The 27,829-nt window shown below is 39.6% G+C and overlaps 1 protein-coding gene across 1 annotated transcript; it reads right to left on the bottom strand.

The window, feature by feature from the left end:
- Positions 1-4,153: 4,153 nt before the first annotated feature.
- Positions 4,154-27,592, bottom strand: CTCFL (CCCTC-binding factor like). Its single transcript, XM_074969386.1, has 11 exons — positions 27,492-27,592; positions 26,403-26,972; positions 21,356-21,590; positions 18,995-19,165; positions 18,366-18,499; positions 16,240-16,360; positions 15,077-15,226; positions 12,790-12,950; positions 10,192-10,374; positions 7,136-7,259; positions 4,154-4,946 (listed from the first exon to the last, which is right to left on the bottom strand). Exons 2-11 carry the CDS (start codon positions 26,961-26,963, stop codon positions 4,789-4,791), a joined length of 1,998 nt encoding a protein of 665 aa, XP_074825487.1. The 5' UTR covers positions 26,964-26,972; positions 27,492-27,592; the 3' UTR covers positions 4,154-4,788.
- Positions 27,593-27,829: the final 237 nt, after the last annotated feature.

Genomic DNA, 27,829 nt, shown 5'->3' with positions numbered 1-27,829 from the left:
TAACCTACTCATTTACAGAGTTTTTTTCTACCCCCAGGCAGTTAGTGGGTTAGCTTATGCCCTGAAGCATGGGGGTTATATCCCTTATACATTATTTTTATTACCTCATTACCCATATCTTTTTTAAAATTCTAGTAAACTCTTTGTGTCAGTGATAATGGAGCAATGAGCTCCACAGGTTAACTATCTCACGACCCACTGCTTACTCTTGACAAATAGTTTTACATAAATTCTTAGTGCTGTGGCATGTGGACACATAAGGGCAAGAGAAGCTTTTCCCCCTTGCATATCCGGACATGCAGATATCCAGCACAGTGGCAGTGCTCTCCTTTGGTGAAGGGCAGCTCGTTTCCATGCTACTGCAAGCTCTTCAGTGGGAGCGTACGTGAGCTGTGCACTCCACACCCTTTCCCAGAGTGGTGCAGTGACCACACTTCCTAGACACACCTGGAATTACTGTGCCCACTCAAGGCAAAATGCCACAAAGAACTCCTGCTGCAGCTTTCATAGACACTTAAACCAACATAAAGATGAAAAATCTGAAGAACCCCTAACATTTACCTGATTAAGACTTTCACCTAGTGCGTGACCAAATAAATGAACTTAGACTGCCATCTTAAGGAAACTGTCGTTATTACTTCCATCACAATGCCAATTCACAGCATAGTGCTTAATTCATCACTGTTGTGCGAGAAGTTGTTCACATTTTCGAACAGATACATCCCCAGACTGTCATTTTTCTGACAGTAGGATTTGGTAGTTTTCTATACATGATTTGAAATGGCTTATATATCTGTTTGGGGAAGATTTCAAGTCTGATGGCCAGTTCTATATTTTATTATTTTTGCTGCCTCATATTCCATATGTTAAAGCTCTAGAAGCACCTATGCTTCCAGGTATCAGATACATTTTATGCTTGGTGCTCAATTTAAAACACACACACAACTTTCTTTTAACCACCTGTTCCCCTAAGTCCATTGGATGTGTGTTCTACATGCCTGCATAGAGGCCATCAAATATTTAAAGGGAAGACTATTCCTTATTTTTGTGGGGGAAAACTCAGAAGTTAAGCGTTCTACTCTCTCTTACATAGAAATGCTCTACTTCTGTTTATTACAACTGCTTGAAGTTAGATGGTGGCCTCACACTTAGTCCCACTAAAAATTATTTTTCTGATGCTCTGTCATGTTGCATTGCTAATGTAGGGATTAGCATTTGTAATATTGGTGCAGGAGTCATTCCCAACAGGATAAAAATATCATAAACCCCCTAACAAATAAAACTCTCTCTCTTGTAAAAGTAACTCCCAACTTCTATCCAATTTTTGTTGAGACAGTTGCACAAAAGTCTTTACACTTTTTAGACTGAATTTGTAAGTAGCCTTAAAATAGTCTAATTTTGTGGGAATAGAATTTTTTTGTTGGTTAACCACCTGATTTGCAGATACACACATCTGTAACTGAAAATCAGATAACTACCATTTAAATTCTAGCATTTGCACTCAGAAGGGATTGCAAGTACAAAACTGCAAATGTAAAATTAAATGTGACTTTTGACAATTAGGCCCTTTACCTAAAAAAACTGTTAACAGACACCACAAGTTTTCTCAATAGCTCCTTGGGAATACGCTAAAATACAAAATAAAGAAATATACGACAACATTTAAACCATTAAAGCATTACAATCAAACTTTTAAAATAATTTTTCCTATGGCCTCTTAAATACCATTGATCAATTTAGCTTCTTAGGATTACTGCTGTGATCATATCCATATATTGTCTTAAAATCCACATATTTATGTACAGCTTTTTGATCAGATACCCTCAAAACTAGCATTTTGTAAAATGTTCTTCATAACCTGACTCAAGTCATAGGTACAAAAGTACCTAAAAGCCTGCATTCTGTAGTTCTTATTCAGACAGAACCACCACTGGTTTCAGTGAAAAGTGGAATTATATTGAACGGCAAAAGACTCCAATTAGGAACAGACGCCTCATGGCGTCAAAGTACTATCTTTCTATCCTCAAAAGCATACATTACTTGCAATTTCTAAATGGCTTAAATGAGAACTACTTTGCGTTCACAAATAAGAGAAAATATCTTTTATTTCAAGCAGTCTGATTTTCTGGCTTAGGATAAGAAGAAAGCCAAATTACTCTGATTCAAAATAAACAGTTTATACACAGAAAATGGTCAAATGTTTACACAACATTGTTATGAATTTTAAACAACGAAACCAATATTCTGATTTTCAGATGAAGAATGTTACCGTTAGCGCATGCTAGGCCAACAATACCATTCACACTTTCATTATAGAAACAAAACCATTCTTAAAACCTAGTTCTTGTTAGGTAATTTAAGTAATCAGCATTAACTATTAGCTTATTAGAAATAGATAAACATTATCATTAAACAAACTGCCATAGACTATGAACACAGACTATGAATCTGAACAGCCACATAACATTGTTATTATGGAACGTGGGTTAAACAAACTAGCAAGGTTAACTGATTCAAGTACACCGCCTTCCCAATGATTCTAAATTACTTACACTACAAAACTGGATGGGGTATCGCACTGCATTATCAAAGCCGTAAATACTGTAATAAGTAGTTATATCAGTAGTTGTTTAAAGATTTGATCCTGTCCTGTGGTAGCATGCATCACTCTATATCTCGTTAATTTGGGTACTCCAGTCTGCAAGATGATGAGTGCCTTTGGTGAGTTGCTCACCACCATTAACTCCTAGATGTGTGTTGGTGCACAAGAGGGTGAGATTGCTTTCCCACTTGTAATGGTAATGAGTCTCAGCACATCACAGGATCGGCCTTATTTTGAAGTAGTGTAGCTTCTACAAGCTATCTAGTTATACCTGCCATGTAAAGGACAGGATAAAGTTTGTAACAGTATATTAATTGAAAATAAACATGTATGTATTAACCTCTTAAAAGTAACAAAAACATGTAAGTGTTCTTTCAGATATGAATACTTAAACTCAGTTAACCTGGAATGCACAGAACACAGAAGAATCTTATTGTCATGGCTACAAAAGCACTGTTAAAAGGATAATTAAAAACCTATAGTGCATAATTAGGTCTACATGCAGAATATAAGTGGGGTATCAGTTTGAATTTACAATATGTCTAGCTTTGTGTTAAAATATTTTAAACATTAGAATTAGGCTGTCAGCCAAATAAAGTGAACCAAATTCTGCATTTCTCCTCAGGCAAAACCCATACTGAAGTTATAATGATGATGTTTTGATTGAGTAAAGACAGCAGGATTTGTAACACTCATAAAAACAATCCAGATATATAACATACTCCACATCTGAAAATCAAATATATGTTGGGGTTTTTTTAATTAAAATAAAATTTATTCATTATGACTTGTCATTAAAATTAGTTTTAAAAAGCATGTTTTCACTGAAAATGCTAGTATATATTTAAAGTATATATTTGATATTTTGAGCATGCTTTCAAATATTATTTGTAAATGAAAGTAAAAATGAGTGAATAATGCAAAAATTGGTTTTGCTCACTGTAATCAACAACAATGAATGGTACTATTTGTGACTGTCATGAAGACTAAGCAGAAAGACTGGTATAAAAGTGGGGATTCCAACAAATTGGTAAAAAGCTAGAACGACTAGAATTTCATTGCTTTTACATACAGTATGTCCCATGAACATTGTTAAAATACTTTTCATGTTTTTTAAACACAAGCATACATTATTAGAGGCCTGAACCAAAGTGATTTAAGTCAATGGGAATCTTTCAAATGACCTTTATGTGCTTTGGATCAAGTCCCAAGTATAAACCCATTCTTACAGTCATATGCATGTAGCTACATACAAGATAGCTATTCAAAAAGCAAACTACAAGAAAACAGTTAGGAAAATGAAAATTGCTAGATAACATTCAATCACAGGCCACCTGATGGTCTTACTACTCTACTAAAGCTTTTCACACTATAGCGCAAAGTGGTTATAAAAGTCCTAATAATCAACGAAAAAATAAGGGGTCTGATTCTCCTCCCACCCTGGTGGGAAGCACGAGTGCCCCAACTGAAATCAACAGAGTTACACCTGTGTAAAACTGGTGTTAAATGGGAGGAGAATCTGCCCAAGGGCTTACCCAATTCTGAGGCTTGGTTGTTATGTTATAGAAGAAGTGACCTTTTTAAAATTAAGAGATTAAAAGTATATATATATTGTAAAGTTAATGAAGTTACAATAAACTTAATGACAGGGTATCTGGCTGCATATCATGGTTCTCAGATTTATATAAAGATAAGTACTATACTAGGGTAAAACAGTACAGATTTGTTGAGATCTTTAGTGTTCCGAGAGAAGACCTAGCTATGTTCTTTGCATCAGAATAATATTGCCTTTCACAATGTGCTCACCATGAGGTAAATGCAAACAAGCTGAAGGTCACACAGATCTGGATCTGACAGGAGCACAGAGCTACTGAGGAATAAATCTGCTTGAAAATTGTATGTAATTCTGTAACTAAAGCTGGAAGAAAAATGAAAAGTAAATTGAATAAATTCAACCTACCTTTTTTCCATGGCCTAGTTTTAAGATCTGTTTTTCTTTGACGCTGATGTGAACATGTTAGAACATATGTTGCTTCCATGTAACTTTAGCTAACAACTTTTTAGCAACTTTTACAGAAACCAATACCTTCTACAGCTTACTTCCCTTAACATGCTTACAAACTTTGCACTAGTATACAAACTGAGATTCTGTACGTTAATGATGGAAATCAGAACTTGTGTTTGTATTATTTGTCCATCATGTTGAGGATCATTTCACAAGTCATTTCTGTTTTCTGCTCCCTCGGAGTACTTGTTTCTATTCCATATACGACAGGGACAATCTCACTGGCACAGCATTCCGTGTTCACAAAGGAAACATCTTGGAATGATCCCAGGTCAACAGCTTTGCAGAAAAATTAAACATCATAATTGTCAACGAGAGAAAGAATTAAATACTAAATGAATTTACCATTCTGCAGTTTCACTGTAGGGGAAAAAACATTTTCAGTGTCTATAATGCACCACTACATTTTCTATTTTAAAGTCTCCAATTTTGGAGGATAAATACATTCTGTTATAAATGTCACCTTGCTACCACTGTGATTGTGTTCTCAACTTTGGTGGATCAATTTAGTTGTAATGTGCAATAATCAATGCTACTGAGTAGCACCAATGATTTACTAATCAGCAGAGACCTCAACATTAATTAACTGGAGACTTACATACTTCTCACATCCATGGCAGAATGATGAAGAGGGAATTCCTCTAAAAAAATTTAAATTAATGTTCAACAGCAGCAGCAGAGCATGTTATTCATCAGCCAGAAAGACACCATAAATCAATTTTTAAACCTGAGCAAAAAAAAAAGAGTCAAAACTTCTTGTGATACTATGATCTTTCAAGAAGCCAATCACACAAACATATATACCTACATCTTATAGTCCATATTCCAAGTGTGTGTGTAAAACTATTCCTCTGCCCCTGTTCAGCCCCAAATACTAACTGTTGAAAAAAAGTAATTTGGACCCAGTGCTTTAGTGTGTAAGATCTGAGAGAGTCAAATAATGGGAAGTAGTTGCATTCTGTCTCTCTAGTGCTTGTAGAGACATTATTTAAATTCCAGCAAACTGAATTTCTCACCCCAAGAGCTGAAGATGCACAAAACAATTCATAGTCTGCATGTAGCAGACAACAGCAGCAAAAGTCTACACAACGTAAGTATTGTAAATACAAAAACCACAAGCAAAGCCTAGGTCTGGGTCTATACTGGCATTTCTTTTAAAATCTTCAGTCACAATCATTGCAGCCTTACCACTGAAAGGAGTGGAGGGAACGCTATTGTAAAACCACCTGCTGATGACCCACCTTGAGATGTATTCATCAGACTTTGAAAAATTACAACATCACAATTATCATAATGTGAAATGTTATCCCAGTGGCATTGTCCATACAGGGGAAAAAAAATCAGTGTAAACTGCCTGCCAATATATTAAATACTGTGTTGCCTACTCATGCTTAGAAAGAGTCAAATTGGCCAAGCTTGCAACAGATCAATGAGCCAGTACCTTTTCATATTGGCTACCATCTTGTACTCCAGAATCTAGGCTTAAATTTTTTAAAAATTACTATATAGCCCTGATGACTGTAAAGATCTGATAACCTTCAAAATGTGAACAAATTGTAAACCAACGCAGCGTGATACACTACCTCAGGAGAGGTGCCTGAGCTGCTGGCAGGTGTTCTCAGTGAGAAGTTTTCAGTTTGGGAACTCACTTCCCCACCCTTGATCTGCCATAGCCTAGGTAGCTCTCCAGACTTTTGTTAAGGCTGCTGAGGAGAGCGAGAGAAACAGATATTTAGGGGTAATCCTTCTGTTCATCTTGTGATTTTTAATTTATGGGCTAGGAATCCAAAGTACTGGATGGGAGCCTATAGTTGTATTTTAAAAATAAAAAATAATAAAACAAATGTGTCCGCCCAAGCCTGCAGACAGCCTGAAACAATAGCTTTGAGGTGTGAACTGTCTTACTCATCTCAGTGGCACGTTAACTGTGAAGCCCAATTCTGTTTAAAATAGTCATTTGTACTATTTCTCTGATGACCAAACACAAGGTAAAGAAGAGGAATGATCATATTATGAAGACATGCTCAGTATACTCTAAGCAGCATTCTAGTTTGGCATCACAAATGGGAGGAGCTCGGTTTGTGGTACTCAGGAGTTTTCAATTTGGTCCCTATTGCCTGCTGACTCGCTGATCTGCACAGGAGAACTCACTGTGGCCTTCATCTTCCTTGATTAAAGAACAGTGCTGTATTTTTGACTATTGCTGGGCAGGGAGACTGGGAGGAAACTTGCATGAGCAGGGGAACAGTGGCTCCAGAACAAATAACTGAGGAATGACTCTCACTCAGCTGACTGGGCTTTCTGACACACATAAAACGGTGTCTGAAACAAACATGTATCTTATGTTAGCACTTAAATTAACCTCACTGTGAAATATTAATTAAACCACAGGATGAGATTCACAGCTTTAGCCATATCTGGTTGATTCCAATTTACTTGATTAAATTCTAAACTTATTAGCTGATTACCTTCTTGCTTAACATCATGTTTTAGTCTGTCGCATCTTTTCTTTTTGCCCTTGTTTCCTTTGCGGCGTGTAACAGATTTTGCCCTCACCAATCCACAGCTTTCAGCATGCTTATGCATATTATTCTGATAGGACAATGAAGCACAGATATATGAATGTAGTATTAATGCAATTATGCATTTTAAACACAAAGAGACAAACATTTCAAGTTTCTAATATACAGATTTTAGAAAACTAGAAAAAAGGTCAATTAATCTCAATGACTTGCTGCTTATCAAACTTATCATAGAATATCAGGGTTGGAAGGGACCTCAGGAGGTCATCTAGTCCAACCCCTGCTCAAAGCAGGACCAATCCCCAACTAAATCATCCCAGCCACGGCTTTGTCAAGCTGGGCCTTAAAAACTTCTAAGGAAGGAAATTCCACCACCTCCCTAGGTAACGCATTCCAGTGTTTCACCACCCTCCTAGTGAAAAAGTTTTTCCTAATATCCAACCTAAACCTCCCCCACTGCAACTTGAGACCATTACTCCTTGTTCTGTCATCAGCTACCACTGAGAACAGTCTAGATCCATCCTCTTTGGAACCCCTTTTCAGATAGTTGAAAACAGCTATCAAATCCCCCCTCATTCTTCTCTTCCGCAGACTAAACAATCCCAGTTCCCTCAGCCTATCCTCAGAAGTCATGTGTTCCAGTCCCCTAATCATTTTTGTTGCCCTCTGCTGGACTCTCTCCAATTTTTCCACATCCTTCTTGTAGTGTGGGGCCCAAAACTGGACACACTACTCCAGACGAGGCCTCACCAATGTCGAATAGAGGGGAATGATCACGTCCCTCGATCTGCTGGCAATGCCCCTACTTATACATCCCAAAATGCCATTGGCCTTCTTGGCAACAAGGGCACACTGCTGACTCATATCCAGCTTCTTGTCCACTGTAACCCCTAGGTCCTTTTCTGCAGAACTGCTGCCGAGCCATTCGGTCCCTAGTCTGTAGCGGTGCATGGGATTCTTCCATCCTAAGTGCAGGACTCTGCACTTGTCCTTGTTGAACCTCATCAGATTTCTTTTGGCCCAATCCTCTAATTTGTCTAGGGCCCTCTGTATCCTAGCCCTACCCTCCAATGTATCTACCTCTCCTCCCAGTTTAGTGTCATCTGCAAACTTGCTGAGGGTGCAATCCACACCATCCTCCAGATCATTTATGAAGATATCGAACAAAAGCGGCCCCAGGACCGACCCTTGGGGCACTCTGCTTGATACCGGCTGCCAACTAGACATGGAGCCATTGATCACTACCCGTTGAGCCTGACAATCTAGCCAATTTTCTATCCACCTTATCGTCCGTTCATCCAGCCCATACTTCTTTAACTTGCTGGCAAGAATACTGTGGGAGACCATGTCAAAAGCTTTGCTAAAGTCAAGGAACAACACGTCCACTGCTTTCCCCTCATCCACAGAGCCAGTTATCTCATCATAGAAGGCAATTAGATTAGTCAGGCATGACTTGCCCTTGGTGAATCCATGCTGACTGTTCTTGATCACTTTCCTTTCCTCTACATGCTTCAGAATTGATTCCTTGAGGACCTGCTCCATGATTTTTCCAGGGACTGAGGTGAGGCTGACTGGCCTGTAGTTCCCAGGATCCTCCTCCTTCCCTTTCTTAAAGATGGGCACTACATTAGCCTTTTTCCAGTCATCCGGGACTTCCCCCGATCGCCATGATTTTTCAAAGATAATGGCCAATGGCTCTGCAATCACATCCGCCAACTCCTTTAGCACTCTCGGATGCAGCGCATCCAGCCCCATGGACTTGTGCTCGTCCAGCTTTTCTAAATAGTCCCAAACCACTTCTTTCTCCGCAGAGGGCTGGTCACCTCCTCCCCATGCTGTGCTGCCCAGTGCAGCAGTCTGGGAGCTGACCTTGTTCGTGAAGACAGAGGCAAAAAAAGCATTGAGTATATTAGCTTTTTCCACATCCTCTGTCACTAGGTTGCCTCCCTCATTCAGTAAGGGGCCCATACTTTCCTTGACTTTCTTCTTGTTGCTAACATACCTGAAGAAACCCTTCTTGTTACTCTTAACATCTCTTGCTAGTTGCAACTTCAGGTGTGATTTGGCCTTCCTGATTTCACTCCTGCATGCCCGAGCAATATTTTTATACTCGTTCCTGGTCATTTGTTCAATCTTCCACTTCTTGTAAGCTTCTTTTTTGTGTTTAAGATCAGCAAGGATTTCACTGTTAAGCCAAGCTGGTCGCCTGCCATATTTACTATTCTTTCTACACATCGGGATGGTTTGTCCCTGTAACCTCAATAAGGATTCTTTAAAATACAGCCAACTTCTGAAGATTGTTCCAGCAAAAAATTTTAAATTCCACTTTAAAGGACCATTATAAAGACTGGTAGGCTTAAAATCAGATCTACCATCTTTGTTTGATTCGTAAGTGAATAAAATAGTTTATAAAATATCAAATTTAAAAAGAAGGTAGGACCTGCTTTTGAAGCTACTATAATCACGAGTCCCAATGACAGTAACACTTCTTGTTGCTAACACAGTATCCTGTGTGCTCAGGGAGCTGGCTGAGATACAAATTCTGCTGGTAGCATACGGTTTTGAAGAACAGGATTATTCTTCTCTCATTCACTTTGCTAAAATATTCCTTGTATTTTCTACTTTACACATTTTGTGCAGTTTCCTCTATTTGTCTTTTGGTACCCATCTAGGATACTTTCCAGATATTTACATTTGTTTCCTATTTGCCTTTTATTTTCTATCAATAGACTATTTGCACTTTCAATCTTATTAATTCCCAACTTGCATTGTACCAATATAATTCTTGAAACAAACACGTGGCCTTTTATATAAAGTGGCAAATTATCAGATGTATTAACCCTTTGATGTGAGATCTGGAAAAAGCCTATTGCTGGCTCTGCATCAAGGAGCTAGCTGGAGATTCAGTTCAGCCAGTAGACTGCTTCTTTATAAAAATGTGATACGTAGTACTTAACTAAAGATATCTCCCCATTGAGATTCCTTAAAAGGAAGTACCTTACCCAGCGTGAATAGCCCTTGCCACATTTAGGGCATTCATAAACTGTTGGTTTAAAATTGGAATCATGGTGTTTCCTGAAGTGAACAGTTAGAAGCTGCTTCTGCCGGAAGCATTTGCTGCAACATACACAAGTGAAGGGTTTCTCACCAGTATGTGTACGCATATGCACAATCAAGTGTCGTTCCTGAAATGAAGAAAACAATGTTTAAAACATAACTAACTTTGTGACAAGCAAGAAAACTAGAGTCCAAGGTTGTTGCAGTTTCCTTAATTTGTTTCACAGAGCACAAGTATTGAAGAACATGTAGGGTAAAATTCTGCTCCCACTGAAGTCAATGGCAAAACTGCCACTGACTTGAATAGGACCAGGATTTTACCCTACATGTACCATCACTTGGAGAACAGTTACCCCTGAAATAAGATGTTACAGGCTGAGTACTGAGATTTAGTTTGTATTTTCCTAAATCTTTCACTTTATCAGAATATTCAAGAGTGTCAATTATTTTACTGTGCAACGTTTTAAAGAATGGTTGGAACAAAACAAACCTTCCCAGAAAAATGAGAGAATAAGTTAACGGTTTTGATTTTTTTTAAAATGTTATTTTCTAGAGTTGGTGGGTTCTTAAGACCTTGTCTCCTACTGTCCATTGGAAACTCCACCCCTGCTGAGTTTGCATTGCCGCGATGATGCAGTGACATCCACTGATATGGATCATTACATGCAACTGGAGACGTGCTGAAGGAAATGGAACTCTGTAAGGGAACAGTCTATGCTAGCACATCAGGGCCTATGTAATGAACAGTGGGAAGGAATGACTAATAAAAGTATCAGACAGGGTAGAAAAGATTGCTGCTTGTGGAGAAAGCACACCTGCATACTGCAGCTTCAAAAACCTCTTCAAGGTCTGGCTTGCCTCCTGCCCTCTTTTCCCCAGACAAGTGGACAGCTGACTAGATAAGAGAATGCCTGTGCCCTCCTTTCCTCTGACAAGTGGTAACTGGTGAGTTCAGAGGGGACAGTTGTTTTAATTCAACAGAAATTGATTACAATTAATAAGCTGTTGAAGTTATAAAGAACACATGTGAAAACCCATATTACTGAGCTCTCAGTATTTTACATTTTGTTAACCTCTTCAGGGGAGCAATGGCAAGATAAAGCTATACGTGGTTTTAATGGGCTTAAAAGCCCAGCCTTAAAAGTTAAATATCCCTTTCTACTATAGAGTATGCTTGTCTGATTAAGAATCCATATTTTGATCCATATTTAGTTATCTTCTCTCTATATTTTAATGTCTCTTCCTGAGTGTGATGAAATCAACAGGCAGAACAAGTCACTAAATTTTCACACTTTTCCAATGAGAGTCCAAAAAGCACTTAGAGCAGGAGTGTCAATGAAAGAATCCTGTGTGTTTTTTATGAGTTCTTTTCAGAAAAACTTATACTACCATAGCATGTTTATTCCTTTGGCTGGTGAAGATTTTAATTGTGCTAATGTATAGTACATACATTGCTAATGTAAGGGTAATAATGGACTTAATAAACTGTTATGAACAAATAAATATTCCATAGAGCATGGCCACATATTTCAGTTTTTAAACATGACAGATTTCTAAATACAATTTAAGAGGATGAAAATTCATCACGTCTGGACTGCACATAATTCTCTAATCAGAGCATCCAATAATAAAAGTTTCTTTGGACTGAAATATAGTGTAAAATGATTAGTCTAGAGTGTACGTAACTCTTTAATCACACCATCCAGGAATGAAACAAAGACTATAAAGGTTATATATTGGGATAAATATGTTTCCTTATGTTACTGATATAGCAAAAAACTTATGAAACCTACAGCATGATTTAATTCTTCCATTTTCAGATGTATGAAAATTCCTTCTAGAATAGGTATGAGATAAAAATATGCAGAAATACATTCGGATAACAAAAGGTCCACTAAGAAGTTTGTTTCAGCCAGGCCAGATAAATAGAGCCAAGCTGATTGAGGGTATGAACAAAGCTGTGTAATGAAGTTTCTAAAGAGTTGTCAACATCTGTAAGATATGGGGTACATCTAATCTATTAAAAATGTAAATTCTATAAATAAATTAGGCAAGGAATACAGTATCCTATGTCAAATTACTTCTTATGAAAAATAACCTACGCTAGGAATCCAGTCTTTCCTGACATTTTATATTGCATGGCTTCCAAGCTACTTTTATAGTATATTGTTATTTGTTTTATATAAATACCAGTTCGGATTGAAAAAACTTTATTCTGTACATGTTGAATACTACAAATAAGATGCAAATACCATGTTCTGTTATCACAATGGCAGTGAAAATAACTGCTCTTATTTCCTACTTTCGAACAAATCATGTCTGAATGATTTTTCATAAGCAAATAGTTTAAGATTTTTTAGCATTACTAATTTATCATTCATTCATTCATAAACCAGTTATCTTGTAAATAAATATAAACACAGTATTTTAGCTAGACTGTGGTAACAAATAATTATGATCAAAGCAAATACATCCCCAAAGCCAAGCCTACCCCACAGAAATATTAGCTGAATAAGCTATCACACTCCAATTAATGTAAATACCTGCTTGCATGCATAACTGCATCGATCACATTTGAATCGCTTTTCATTTCTATGAGTTTTCTTGTGCTGAATAAGAGCATAGCGCTCATGGAAAAGAGCTTCACAATAACGGCACTTCATCGCTACGGCCAGGTAGGAATGCAGGTTCCGTAAGTGAACGCCTAAAACAGTTTTACAGATCATTACATTGAAAAGTTGTGGTAGCTGAAGATGGATTTCTGGATGTCCATAGATTCAGACAAAAGGCTAGTCTGTGCATAGCCTGGAACAGGCGTACGGGCGGGGGGGTTGTGTGAAAGAAAGCTGACAAGGTACCTTCCAGGCCTCCTACTACCTCTGTACAGGAGCCAAAAAACAGTCTACTAGCATCACCTTTGGGGCAGCAGCACAAAGGACCAGATTTTCAAAAGCTGTTTACGCGCTTACTGGGATTTTCAAAAGCACCTAAGCAGTTTGGGCACCTACCTCCCGTTGAAATAATTCTGCATCTTTAGGCACCTAAGTATATTTGATAATCTGGCCCAAAATTATATTTATTGTAATGTGGTACCTGCAGTATACGTGGGCTTTTTGACAATCAATAGGTGCTTGTTAGGTGATAATCTCTGAACAGAGACAAATTCCATAAGTAAACACCCTACCGTAGTTCTACCTTTATGAATAGATATTTAATTGATTTCAATTTGAGTTAGGCCTTTAGTGGGTTTTCCAAATGTGCCTAGGTGCCTATCTTTATGTACCCAAATACCTTTAAAAATCTGGCCCTTTATGCCTCAACCCATCTCATTCAAGCACCAGGAGCCCACTATGGTAACATATTTAATCAAATCACACACACACACACATATATACATACACACACACACACACACTTACTTACACACACTTGTGATGAATGCATGAGCCTTTGTACAAGAAGCTGAACAAATGTGCAGTGTTGACCCCAATTGGAACTTTCGGATATTCAGCACATTTGAAAATCAGGTTGGCACTTAAGTACCCATTTAAGACCCTAACTTTAAGCTCCTAGTTTGAAAATCTTGGCCTTTGTGTATAAATTTGTTTGGAACCTGTCAGTTATATTGACTGAATTATAACAAATAGGTTGTATTTCTAATACGGTGGCTTGTTAATGAAAATCTGATTTCTATGAGGTCTTCAAATTACTAAAACACATCAATTTACAAGTGAACTATATGGATACTTATAATTTTATTGGTATGCAAATGAAGTCTTGTTTCAGATACAGAGTCAGTATAATCATAATTCTCTTGGAAACTCATGTGGGTTTGTATTTGCAATATAGTGGTTTGTATAACTGAAAATTTAATCTGCATATAGACAGCTTCCATTTATGATATTTTAAGCAGAAATTTGCATATACACCAGCATGTAGTGATATTACTTGCAGGTGAGAAAAAAATCAATGGATTGTATAAAGAATGTAGGTATCTACATCAGAATATAGTGCTTTCTGCTTGATGGGAAAAGACCCAAAGAGTTAAAGGTCATCTCTATGTATTGTATGTACACCATAATCTGTCATGTCACATAAATCTTACAGAACCTGAAAACAGACCTGCTACAACTGCTTAATGGAATTTAGAATTTCTATAGTACAAATATTGCCTGCTAAACATATATGAACGCAAGATTAAAAGTTCATAAAGTGTATATTAATTATGAATGAGATGCCTTGTACTCTGAAGTCTCATTTGTAAATTGCTCCATAATTCACAAGTAAAGTTAAAAAAACATTCAAGGACAAATATAAATGTACAAGCTGATCTTATATATTCAAGGATATCAGTGTATTAAAAACATTCAATATATTTCCAGCTCCTCAGATTTCTGGTCTGACACCCACTTTTATTTCATGCTTAGGCTGGGGCTGGAACAGAATCTGGAAACTGTGACAGTCCCATCAAGATTGGCTCCTTCTGCCACACTGAGTTTCCACTCTGTGCAGTAGAGAATCTATGGCCTAGATTTTTGTTACGGCTGTCACTTTGGAAAATGGATTTTCTTAATGCCACAGGTATTTAATAAGATCTTGCAAATGTTAACTCTTGATGTGGAGCGTTATAACTGTACCAATCTATAGCAACCACAAGATGGCACCACATCCCCTCAGCAGGAGAAATTCATGAATATTTTCTCCCTAGGAATACTTTAGTTAATGATAAAAATAAGTCAAAGAACATTTTTATAGCATTATGAACAGTAAGAAAAGATACCAAATTCCCTATGCAATTGCATTCCATTTTTTTCTTAAATCCAAACTCACCCAAATCACTTTTTCTTGCAATAAATGTGTTACAATGTGGACACTGGTATCTGGGCACATTTTCACTATGCTTCTGTAATATATGGATTTTCATGGTACCACTTTGTGTGAATCTGGCCTGACAAACATAACATTCATAGGGTTTTTCTCCTATGAAAAAAGCATGAGAAGTTAGATAATATATGCTCAGCAGCTCTACATATATATTTGATACAAACGCACCTCTCCCATGGACGTCTGTGGCCCTGATACTGCATTGTGATCCACCAGCACGAATCTCTGTGCCCGTACAGAAAATCATTAACTTCAGTAGCAATACATACTGCATGATGTGTGCAGAGATCCACACTAGCTTAGAGCTGATCCCAGTGCAGGATTTTAGCCTACAGAAGTTGTGAGCAGAACTAATGACAGTACAATGCCATTTATGTAACTTAAAATATTAATTAGTTCGTTCTTCTTTTCTGCTGTGTTTAATGTAGGAAAATGCACAATTGCTAACACTGAACTGGGCTAAATTCTGCTCTCAAGCAGACTTTGTAATCTGTTTGTCTTCACTGGGATTCCATAAAGAAACAGGAGAGCACAGCAGGAACAAATTACTTTTGTTATTTTGCCATAAATATTAAAATAGTGCAAGTTATAATTACAGGATTTGCAGTTATTCATTTGCCAAAATACTTTACATGAAGAGACTGTATTTTTAGGAAACAGATGTGCCACAGTCATGCCCACATTTTGGGACAGCTATTTTTTTGCAAACCCTCCTGACTGTCAGACACATGCCATGTAAAATTAACCAGGCCTGATACAAAACTGAAAACTGGATCACAGAAAACAAGAGCACACAAGAGAAGACACTGAACTTTTTATTTCATATCAGTAAAGGTCAGTTTAAACAAAATGAACACAATTAAAAATTGTTATAATCTGATCGGCCAAATTTTCAAAAGTAGTTTTAAAAACAGACCTAACAATTTTACATGAACATTTTTCCATGTATGTTCTTGTGACACACAAAACATAAGTGAAAAACTGTCTGAGTAAAACTGCAGCAGCAATTTCAGAGGCTGGATTGAGGTCAGCTTAAAAAAATATAGTCCTAAAGATTTACCAAAACTGTAAAATATATATATATTAACCATTACATGAATAAGCCTTACCTGAATGAGTTACCATATGTCTTTTCAGCTTATAGGTATCTTTGCTAGCATAACTACAGAGATAACAGTTATAAGGACGCTCTCCTGTATGTGAACGAAGGTGACGCTTCAATTTGCTTGCCTAGTGTAAAAGTCAAAAATTAATTTTAACACCACCCTTATTAAAGGGACACTGTCAATTTAAAATCTAATCCATTTTACAGAACAAATGTAGTAATTTCAAGTTCTACACCCTCATTAAAACACCCTTTCAATTTTAGTGGATTTGCAATCACAATTTTTAGGGGTATTTTTAATATTCCTTCCCCGCATAGAGCGTTGAAGACCCACACAAACAAAAGGGGAAAACGACTATATAGGGAGAAATAGTGAAACTGGCCCTGCGTACACCTCTATCAAATGCACAAAGGCTAGGATTTTCAAAGCATCCTAATGAGGGCACCTATCTCCCTTAGGCAGCTGTGAAAATGCCAGCCAAAGAAAAATTGAAAATATAGAGAAAAAAATGGAAAGGCCAATACTAAGTAACATATTTGCTCATCACATTGGCTTCAATCTGGCAAAGATTTACATACATGCTTAATTTAATCCACGAATAGCCTCACTCAACGTCACTACTCAAGTAAAAATCATGGATGTGCTTAAGTCTGTGCTGCATCAAATCCTAACTGCATAGTAATAACTATCTAAGAGCTTCTTCAGCACTCACTCAAGCAAAACTCTCACAAACTTCAATGTGAGGTTGTAATATTGTAATAGCAAAAAGTGATTAATAAGACCCTTACTTAAAAAAAAAGAGAAAAGTACAGAGTACATTTAATATTTTTAAAAATCATTTCAATTTAGATTTAAATATTATTCAAAATCTACTAGCACAATACATGTGGAGCATTAAGGGACCATATTTTGAAAAGAGGAACAGGCAAGGTCTGTACGCAGTCGCAATTTGGGCACAGCATGTCAGGCACTTAATAGTCATTTAACAACATAACCGCAAAAACAGTGCACACAAAAAGTAGGTGCATGATTGAATGCTTACTATTTTCCATGTGAATCTCTGGCATTTTCTAGTTTTTATTTTATTTGACCCGGAACTACACTATAGATGCCAATCCTACAAACACTAAGCAAGTGCTTAATTTTATACATTAGCAGTAACAACTGACTATAACAAGCCTACTCATGTGCATAAAGTTAATCAAGTGCCTGTTTGCTGCATGATGTATTTACAGTGACCCCTGATCCTACAGCCATTTTTACTGTTAGAAAATAACTAGAAAAAATATTAAAACAAAATGTATTTGTTGGTATGTTTTCAAAAAAGGGTTTGATGAACACAGAAAATGTTAACTTAAAAACGTACAAAAGCTCATTCAGAAGAATGAGTGAGCAGACAAAATAAGAATGAATGATGATTCTGAATAAATGTCTTTATTTTTTGAAAGGCTTCTTCATAAATAATGAAATTCATCCTCTACTTCTGAAAGTTTTATTAATTGGGCTTTGTGAAGGCACCTGGAGGTGGAGGGATGGAATTCACTCCCTTAATGTTTGGCCGGATCCTGGGGCTGAAAACTCAGCCCTTTGTGGCCAGGACAAGTTTCTGGGCCATTGAATCTGGAGATCCAATATCTCCCTCCGCTTACACATGCCCCTGTGGCAATCTTCATGCCAATCTATGGGATCAGTGCAGAGCCCTCCTTTGTTGTGTGCAGGGACTGTAGCTGCTATCTGTGTGGCCACTGCTCTTCTGTGGAGGGAAGTAATGGGGTTAAAATGGTGGAAACAGCAATGCACAAACCCTCTGCACTAAGGAGAATCTCCCCAACTCAACCCAGTTGTTCAGTGTCAATACTGTAACTTACATATGTAGCCACATAAGTTCATTTACTGACCTGTGTATCTGCTACGGTTAATGAGTTTTGTAAAACTAAGGTAAATAAAGATAATATGAAGGTGCACCATTAGTTTCCAATCCTTCGAGCACTTCTCCTCATGAGTAATTTTATGCATCTGTGTAAAAACCTACTGAACTCACAGCATATCAGTCTTCTGTATTTGAAAACATACACCCCCCCCAAAAAAGAAAGAAAAAAAAAAAAGAGATTCAGTAGTACTGCACTTACTTCTACACTAGAATATTTACACATTGAGCACTTAAAGGGTTTTTCTAGAGTGTGCTTATATCGCCTGTGTCGTGCAAGCTCACCACTGGTCACAAATGCCATCTCACAGTCACTACACTTATACGGTCTGGTCCCTGTAAGAACATATTATTTAGATTTTTTTAAAAAGGCATATCTGTGTAATTTCTCAGTAGTAAATCAGCATTTACACATTAATGAAAATAGTTTTAATATAAAAAATTGATATGAAATTTTTTTAGATGCAAATATTTAAAAACTATAAATGTATTACGAAGGCAAGGTTTATGTATTACATACCTATTTTAAAATATTAGGAAGAAAAAGGCCCACAGATATTAAAGGAGATAGACCAGGTCATGAGCACAAGAATTCGATATTTTAATTCATTTCACCTTGAGGATGGTTCTGTTGACTATTTTTTATATATTTATATATAAACACTAAAGCCATGTTGTGTCACCACTCTACATACGGAACTCCCAATAAAATCAATGGGGGGTTTAGAATGCAGACTGGTGGCCGAAGACAAGATCATTTCAATGCCACTTAAATCACTTAAATTCAATGCCACCAAGTAAAAGGAGCACATTCTTACACACTAAGTATACCTGTATGTGTATTCACATGGTTACGCAGGAGAGTAACTGTACGGAAAGCCTTAAGGCAGAGGTGACATACATGGGGTTTTTCATCAGAATGGGTTTTCATGTGACGATTAAGACTTGATAGTCTAAGAGAGGTGAATGCGCACAGATCACAATGGAAGATCACCTTTTCCCCTATGAGAATATAGACATATTTAGGTCACATGAGCCACAAAACAATTATCTGACTTAAAGAATAGTGCCAATTTCCTAACTAAACCTCCTAGATTAAGTAATAATACTTTGCACTTCTGAGTGTCTTTCATAAGAGTACCTCAAAGTGCTTTCCAAAAATTAAGCCTGTCAGAAAGGTATTATTATACCTATTATAAAAAGAGTTTAGAGTGATTCATCCAAAACCATACACTGAGTTAGTGGTACAGTTGGGAACAAAATCCTAGAGGCACGACTCCTAGTCTAACTCACACCAATGGATAATCCTCCCTCCCTTGAGGGTATCTTTAACATTTAGCTCATCTAGACGCTTATATCCTGTGGAATACGCCTGTGATGTCAGCTTCATTAACTAGTGAGACAACCTCCTAGACTCACTATAAAAGCCTAGAAATGGCAGATTAATTATGATTCTCCACATATTCAGAGGCTTGAAAATGCTAAGTACAGACAAAAAAACTATTATAGTTTAAAGCCCCTTAATCTATTGCTTGAACTTCAAGAATGCAAATGCAGCAGAATGTTGGTTCCTTAAGTGGTCAAAGAGAACTGTACTCCGTGCTGATTATATAACACCTGCAAACTCACATAATAGAAGTAAGGAATTTCTTTAGAAAATAAATTGAGGAAATGTGGAACATTTTCAGCTTTCAAGCAGATTCAGAGTTGTCAAATGGCACATAGTGTAATATACAGAAAGCTTTCCTGGAACCATTTTCTCAGGTCTGGGTCAAGCCGATTCTTTACGATGACCATTCAAGTTGAAGCCAACAAATATTTCTAGAGAATTCATGTGCCTGTTTCAGGACATGCAGATAGTAGTATACTTCAATGAATAACAAACAAAAGTACTTTATCATTATTTTATTCATCAGTTCATACCCACACAAAAAACTGCTTCTTGGAACCACCCATAGGCTCCTCCAAACCTGCAAATCTTGTAAATTTGGCCACAGGGAGGCACTGTCTGGCATAACTAGTAAGAGCCATCAAATCAGGGATCCATCTTATTAAGTACAGCAGACAGAAAACCTGCCTCACCAGCAAAGTAAGAACTTTGCTTCTTAGTCAACTTTATCTGTCTGCCCACCCCAATCTCCTGCATCCTATATTGCCTCTGTTGCTGCTAAGTGTTTTTGCCTGCAAACCACCCCTTCCTTCTGCCTTCTGTTAAGGACTGAGAGGTGGTGGCATGGGGCACATGAAGTTTGTCACTGTTACAGAGACTGCTTCTACACCTGGAAAACTCTTATGGCTCACCAGACAGAAACTCTGCTCTGGCAAACCTTACTAGGTCTGTTGAACTGGAACTCCCATTATCACAACCAAAGAAAGCTGAAAGTGAAGACACGGATGAGAGCAAACTGAAAGCACAGCGGCAGCCAGGATGAGGGGCTGGTATGGTAGCAGGGGAACTAGATGGGACAAGCAAGATGTACATGGACAGGGAAGCCAGGATCGACAGGGGAAATCAAGAAGAGAGCTTCAGAGAATGGGAGTTATCTATGAAGATCCAGAGCTCCATCAGTTTCCATAGCAAAAAAAAAAAAAAAAAAAACCCACAACAAACCCACCGCAGATGAGTTATAACGAACAGCTTTCTGTATTTTCCTCCACCATGAATTACCCTATTCTGGGCTTATACTTGGTAAAGCACTCAGTGCAATTATGAGTTTTTCTCACCTTCGAGTTTGTCGTATTGTAGGAGACTGAAAAAGTTATAATCTAAGGATTTCAGAAGACAATGATTTTAAATATTAAGATTACCAAGAAGGCTCTAAAGAGTACAAATCTCAGAATGATTTTACAAATCTTCATGTTTAATTATTAAGCATTTACATTCAACATTAAGTGGAAAACTCAATGGAACCTTAGCTATGGAGCCAAGTTTCAAATACTCCAAATTACTCAAAGTGCAGATGACTGAGGCAGTAATCTGAATAATTTCTCTGTTGAAACTTTACAGTGACATCACACTGATTAAAAAATTCTAAGCAGGTAAGGTCAGAAAGGGTTATTCATTCATTCTTTCACATTTCAGTAGTAGTTTGAACCTTAACTTAATCTAACCATAAAGAGTGGAAGTTACTTACAGGACTTCAATCTGTTTTCTAAATATGAGCTACAAATACTGCATAGTCAACTTTTTACCTTTTTTCCTATGCTGTGTGTTTGTTTGAGCTTCTAGAGTGTCAGTTTTTTTTATAACTGCTTCTTCTTCTTGCTCTTTGTGTTCATAGTGTGACACTGACATATCATCTTTGGCTTTACAGCTCAAGATCTTTGCTTTCTCAACAGTGAAAATGTCCTTTTCTCTTCCCTCTTCATTTGGAGGCAGTTGCTGGACCTTACCTTCAACTGCATGTAGATCTTTACTTCTGTCAATCTAGTTTAAAAAATAAGAAGTTTTACATTTCATCAAGAAAACAAATGGTCTCAGTCCAACCATGCTTGTGGCAAAGCAGCAGAGGCTATCTGTACCAGCAAGCAGAATACAATAAACTACCCACCAATTAATTCTCATTTACAGCTAGTTATTTGGTACATAATCTGCAGGGATTTTGATTTGGGGCCTACTGAATCAATGAGTTTTGACATATACTTCAAAAGGAACAGGAACAGACTTTGGGGGACACAGTTTTCAAGCACTTAGCACCCATAGTTGGGGCCCAATTTTCAAAAAAGGTCATTTAGGCATCTAAATTGAGCAGGCAGATTTTCAACTCAGTGGAAACTGCAGGAAGTTGAGCACTTCTGAAAAATTAACAGATTCATGTAAAGTTCCTAAACGGGAGCTACTGAGTGCTGAGCAATTTTTAAAACCTGGCCCTGAATCTTTACAGGTTTAAGAACATTTTAGACCTTCTTCTTGAGACTATAGCAATGAGACTATAAAAGTTTAAATTTTCAACTTCTTTTGACAGCATGTTTTCATATAATTACTAGGACTCTACATTTCAAGAAAAAACAAGGAAAATAAATGTAATTTTTATAAATTATATTTTTGTAAAATATAGGAGTTATGCAGTATATTTGTATTAATATACTGCATAACTCCTATATTTTACAAAAATATAATGGTGGTGGTGGTCGGGGACTCTCTCCTCCGGGGGACTGAGTCATCTATCTGCCGCCCTGACCGGGAAAACCGAGAAGTCTGCTGCTTGCCAGGGGCTAAGATTCGCGATGTGACGGAGAGACTGCCGAGACTCATCAAGCCCTCGGATCGCTATCCCTTCCTGCTTCTCCATGTGGGCACCAATGATACTGCCAAGAATGACCTTGAGCCGATCACTGCGGACTACGTGGCTCTGGGAAGAAGGATAAAGGAGTTTGAGGCGCAAGTGGTCTTCTCGTCCATCCTCCCCGTGGAAGGAAAAGGCCAGGGCAGGGACCGTTGAATCATGGAAGTCAACGAATGGCTACGCAGGTGGTGTCGGAGAGAAGGCTTTGGATTCTTTGACCATGGGATGGTGTTCCAAGAAGGAGGAGTGCTGGGCAGAGACGGGCTCCATCTTACAAAGAGAGGGAAGAGCATCTTTGCGAGCAGGCTGGCTAACCTAGTAAGGAGGGCTTTAAACTAGGTTCACCGGGGGAAGGAGACCAAAGTCCTGAGGTAAGTGGGAAAACGGGATACCGGGAGGAAGCACAGGCAGGAACGTCTGTGATGGGAGGGCTCCTGCCTCATACTGAGAATGAGGGGCGATCAGCAGGTTCCCTCAAGTGCTTATATACGAATGCACAAAGCCTTGGAAACAAGCAGGGAGAACTGGAGGTCCTGGTGATGTCAGGGAATTATGACGTGATTGGAATAACAGAGACTTGGTGGGATAACTCACATGACTGGAGTACTGTCATGGATGGTTATAAACTGTTCAGGAAGGACAGGCAGGGCAGAAAAGGTGGGGGAGTAGCACTGTATGTAAGGGAGCAGTATGACTGCTCAGAGCTCCGGTACGAAACTGCAGAAAAACCTGAGTGTCTCTGGATTAAGTTCAGAAGTGTGAGTAATAAGAGTGATGTAGTGGTGGGAGTCTGCTATAGACCACCGGATCAGGGGGATGAGGCGGATGAGGCTTTCTTCCGGCAACTCGCAGAAGCTACTAGATCGCACGCCCTGGTTCTCATGGGTGACTTTAATTTTCCTGATATTTGCTGGGAGAGCAATACAGCGGTCCATAGACAATCCAGGAAGTTTTTGGAAAGCGTAGGGGACAATTTCCTGGTGCAAGTGCTAGATGAGCCAACTGGGGGGGAGCTTTTCTTGACCTGCTGCTCACAAACAGGGAAGAATTAGTGGGGGAAGCAAAAGTGGATGGGAATCTGGGAGGCAGTGACCATGAGATGGTCGATTTCAGGATCCTGACACAGGGAAGAAAGGTAAGCAGCAGGATACAGACCCTGGACTTCAGGAAAGCAGACTTCGACTCCCTCAGGGAGCGGATGGGTAGGATCCCCTGGGGGACTAACATGAAGGGGAAAGGAGTCCAGGAGAGCTGGCTGTATTTCAAGGAATCCCTGTTGAGGTTACAGGGACAAACCATCCTGATGAGTCGAAAGAATAGTAAATATGGCAGGCGACCAGCTTGGCTTAATGGTGAAATCCTAGCGGATCTTAAACATAAAAAAGAAGCTTACAAGAAGTGGAAGGTTGGACATATGACCAGGGAAGAGTATAAAAATATTGCTCGGGCATATAGGAATGAAATCAGGAGGGCCAAATCGCACCTGGAGCTGCAGCTAGCAAGAGATGTCAAGAGTAACAAGAAGGGTTTCTTCAGGTATGTTGGCAACAAGAAGAAAGCCAAGGAAAGTGTGGGCCCCTTACTGAATGAGGGAGGCACCCTAGTGACAGAGGATGTGGAAAAAGCTAATGTGCTCAATGCTTTTTTTGCCTCTGTCTTCACTAACAAGGACAGCTCCCAGACTGCTGCGCTGGGCATCGCAACATGGGGAGTAGATGGCCAGCCCTCTGTGGAGAAAGAGGTGGTTAGGGACTATTTAGAAAAGCTGGACGTGCACAAGTCCATGGGGCCGGACGAGTTGCATCCGAGAGTGCTAAAGGAATTGGCGGATGTGATTGCAGAGCCATTGGCCATTATCTTTGAAAACTCGTGGCGAACGGGGGAAGTCCCAGATGACTGGAAAAAGGCTAATGTAGTGCCAATCTTTAAAAAAGGGAAGGAGGAGGATCCTGGGAACTACAGGCCAGTCAGCCTCACCTCAGTCCCTGGAAAAATCATGGAGCAGGTCCTCAAGGAATCAATCCTGAAGCACTTACACGAGAGGAAAGTGATCAGGAACAGTCAGCATGGATTCACCAAGGGAAGGTCATGCCTGACTAATCTAATCACCTTCTATGATGAGATTACTGATTCTGTGGATGAAGGGAAAGCAGTGGATGTATTGTTTCTTGACTTTAGCAAAGCTTTTGACACGGTCTCCCACAGTATTCTTGTCAGCAAGTTAAAGAAGTATGGGCTGGATGAATGTACTATAAGGTGGGTAGAAAGTTGGCTAGATTGTCGGGCTCAACGGGTAGTGATCAATGGCTCCATGTCTAGTTGGCAGCCGGTATCAAGTGGAGTGCCCCAGGGGTCGGTCCTGGGGCCGCTTTTGTTCGATATCTTCATAAATGATCTGGAGGATGGTGTGGATTGCACTCTTAGCAAATTTGCGGATGATACTAAACTGGGAGGAGTGGTAGATACGTTGGAGGGCAGAGATAGGATACAGAGGGACCTAGACAAATTGGAGGATTGGGCCAAAAGAAACCTGATGAGGTTCAATAAGGATAAGTGCAGGGTCCTGCACTTAGGACGGAAGAACCCAATGCACAGCTACAAACTAGGGACCGAATGGCTAGGCAGCAGTTCTGCAGAAAAGGACCTAGGGGTTACAGTGGACGAGAAGCTGGATATGAGTCAGCAGTGTGCCCTTGTTGCCAAGAAGGCCAATGGCATTTTGGGATGTATAAGTAGGGGCATTGCCAGCAGATCGAGGGACGTGATCATTCCCCTCTATTCGACATTGGTGAGGCCTCATCTGGAGTACTGTGTCCAGTTTTGGTACCCACACTACAAGAAGGATGTGGATAAATTGGAGAGAGTCCAGCGAAGGGCAACAAAAATGATTAGGGGTCTGGAACACATAACTTCTGAGGATAGGCTGAGGGAACTGGGATTGTTTAGTCTGCGGAAGAGAAGAATGAGGGGGGATTCGATAGCTGTTTTCAACTATCTGAAAAGGGGTTCCAAAGAGGATGGATCTAGACTGTTCTCAGTGGTAGCTGATGACAGAACAAGGAGTAATGGTCTCAAGTTGCAGTGGGGGAGGTTTAGGTTGGATATTAGGAAAAACTTTTTCACTAGGAGGGTGGTGAAACACTGGAATGCGTTACCTAGGGAGATGGTAGAATCTCCTTCCTTAGAAGTTTTTAAGGTCAGGCTTGACAAAGCCCTGGCTGGGATGATTTAATTGGGGATTGATCCTGCTTTGAGCAGGGGGTTGGACTAGATGACCTCCTGAGGTCCCTTCCAACCCTGATATTCTATGATTCTATGATACTGTGGTATTGTAACTGAATTTTTTTTAACTAAATAGGTTTTAATACTCAGTGTGATCATTACTACTCCCAAGACTACAAAATATAATGCATCATCTCTTGAAAGGGACAATGTCTAGTATTTTAGGCCCAACATTTAAGTTTTGTAGCACAATTTACAAAGCCAAGTATTTATATCAATACTAGTGTTTTCATGAACTTTCCAAATAGTTTGTTCTAAGTGAAAACTAGTTGTGTTTGGCTTTAAACATTTCAACTTTCACACCCAAACACTACAGTATTATACTAATGTGTGAGAACCAGGAAAAGAAACCTACCAGCATACTTATGAACATCTGAGCTAACTGAAATGCAAATAATGCAGAAATGAGAAAAATATATTTAAAAAATTATTTTAGCTTTAATAAACTGTCAGTAATGTACATAGGAAAGATTGCTTTTTAATAATATAGGCTGAGATTTAAAAAAACTCATTTAAGGGATTTATATGTCTAAATCCCTTCATTTAAAAAGTCACAGCCATGATTTTTATTTTTCATTTATATTTTTTAAACCAGATTTTAGTTTTAAGTCTACCAATGTAACACTACAGACCAAAGGTTACCATCTCATCTTCACTGACAGTATCTCTACCTTAATCAGTAGCATTCCTGGGGGTTTATCCATGGACTGGTTTTCTTCATCTTTTGCCTGTACTTTTTCTTGCAAAACATTAATCTGCATCACCTCCACGTCATGAAATGTATAAACACCATCCTGTATACTTATTGCTACACCTGTGGGTAGATTCTGCTGAGCACCTACTCCCTGTTGCACTACTACCAAGGGCTGCAAGACACTTGCTCCTCGTTGTACTACCATGTGCACCCCACTCTGCTGCTGAATATTCAACTGACTGACCCCCTGGACGTCTTCTTCCCCTTCCTTCAAACGCACAGTCTGCAGCATTATCAAATGCTTTTCACCCTGTACTGGAGATGGGGACAACTCCAAGTTTCCTCCTTCTTCTTCCAGCAGCTTGGCTGGAAGGGCTCCATTTAGGCCTTCAGCATCTGGGTCACAGATGCTGTTTCTTTCCTTCACCCAGGATATCTTGCCCCCTCCATCATCTTCTCTTGCCTTGTCCCAGGTTCTTTCAACACCTTTTATTTTGGTGAACAGCTCAGGCAGGGCTGAGTCCTGAGAGGCCATCATTAAACAAACCTGTCCCAAGAGACAGCAATGAAAGCTACTAAGGCACCTCATCACCTTTAAATTCAGCCCACACCAACTCCACACGCTGCCCTAACCCGCACCACTTCCGCTCCTTAATACCCTCCCCCCCACCCAGAAACCTTCAGCTAAAATCCTGGTCCCCCAAAACCTACCTCCACTGTCCACACACTGGGAAAATATTCCCCACGACCCTTCCAGAGCGCCCCCCCCCCAAGCCCCACAGCACCTCCCCCTCCAATAACCCCCCACCCTCTATTAATCACCCCCACGGCACCTCTCAAGCACCTATCCCCACATACTCCCCCCCATATACCCTGATATGGGCTACCCTCCAGGAAACCTCCCTCCCGCCCTACTCCTCAACCCCCTGCCCTCCCCAAAAGCTCCCCAAACCCACCCACTCCAACCAACCCCCACCACCCTAGTGACCCAGCTGCCCTTCCCCACAATCCCCCTGAAGCTGCACTAGGCCCCCCCGAAACCCGCTGCCGCGCGGGGAGCCCTCACGCTGCGACTTCCAGCTCCGACCTCCAGGGGCGGCCGCCCTGCCCCCAGCCCCGCGCTCCCCGCAGCGGCCGGCCCGGCGGGCTCCGCGGAGAGCAGGAGCAACGCAGAGCGGGCGCGCGGCCGGCGCACGTGACTGCGCGGCCGGCCGCGAAGCGGGCTCCGAGGCTCGCGGGGGAGGGGCGACGAGAAGAGCCCCTCCCCCACTGCAAAGGGACGGGGACCCCCTCCCCACACACACTCCTCACCCCTGCAAGGGAACAAGGGGCCGCCCTTAAGTACCTCACTTCTTCCCCCCACTGCAGGGACATGTGGGACCTCCACTGGCCTGAGATCCCCCG

This window comes from Natator depressus, chromosome 13 (assembly GCF_965152275.1).
Source record: "Natator depressus isolate rNatDep1 chromosome 13, rNatDep2.hap1, whole genome shotgun sequence".
Taxonomy (NCBI): Eukaryota; Metazoa; Chordata; order Testudines; family Cheloniidae; genus Natator; species Natator depressus.
Note: the sequence above shows the minus strand (reverse complement) of the source record. Positions and strands in the feature narration are given on the sequence as shown.

What these genes read in the sequence shown, in the direction of transcription:
- CTCFL (XM_074969386.1), bottom strand. Translation starts at nt 26,963, where the DNA reads ATGATGGCCTCTCAGGACTCAGCCCTGCCTGAGCTGTTCACCAAAATA. An exon ending in GCAGTTATGCATGCAAGCAG is followed by an intron (nt 10,375 to 12,789) that starts GTATTTACATTA and finishes TCTTCATTTCAG; the next exon opens with GAACGACACTTGATTGTGCA. An exon ending in ACATGATGTTAAGCAAGAAG is followed by an intron (nt 4,947 to 7,135) that starts GTAATCAGCTAA and finishes TTTTCTGCAAAG; the next exon opens with CTGTTGACCTGGGATCATTC.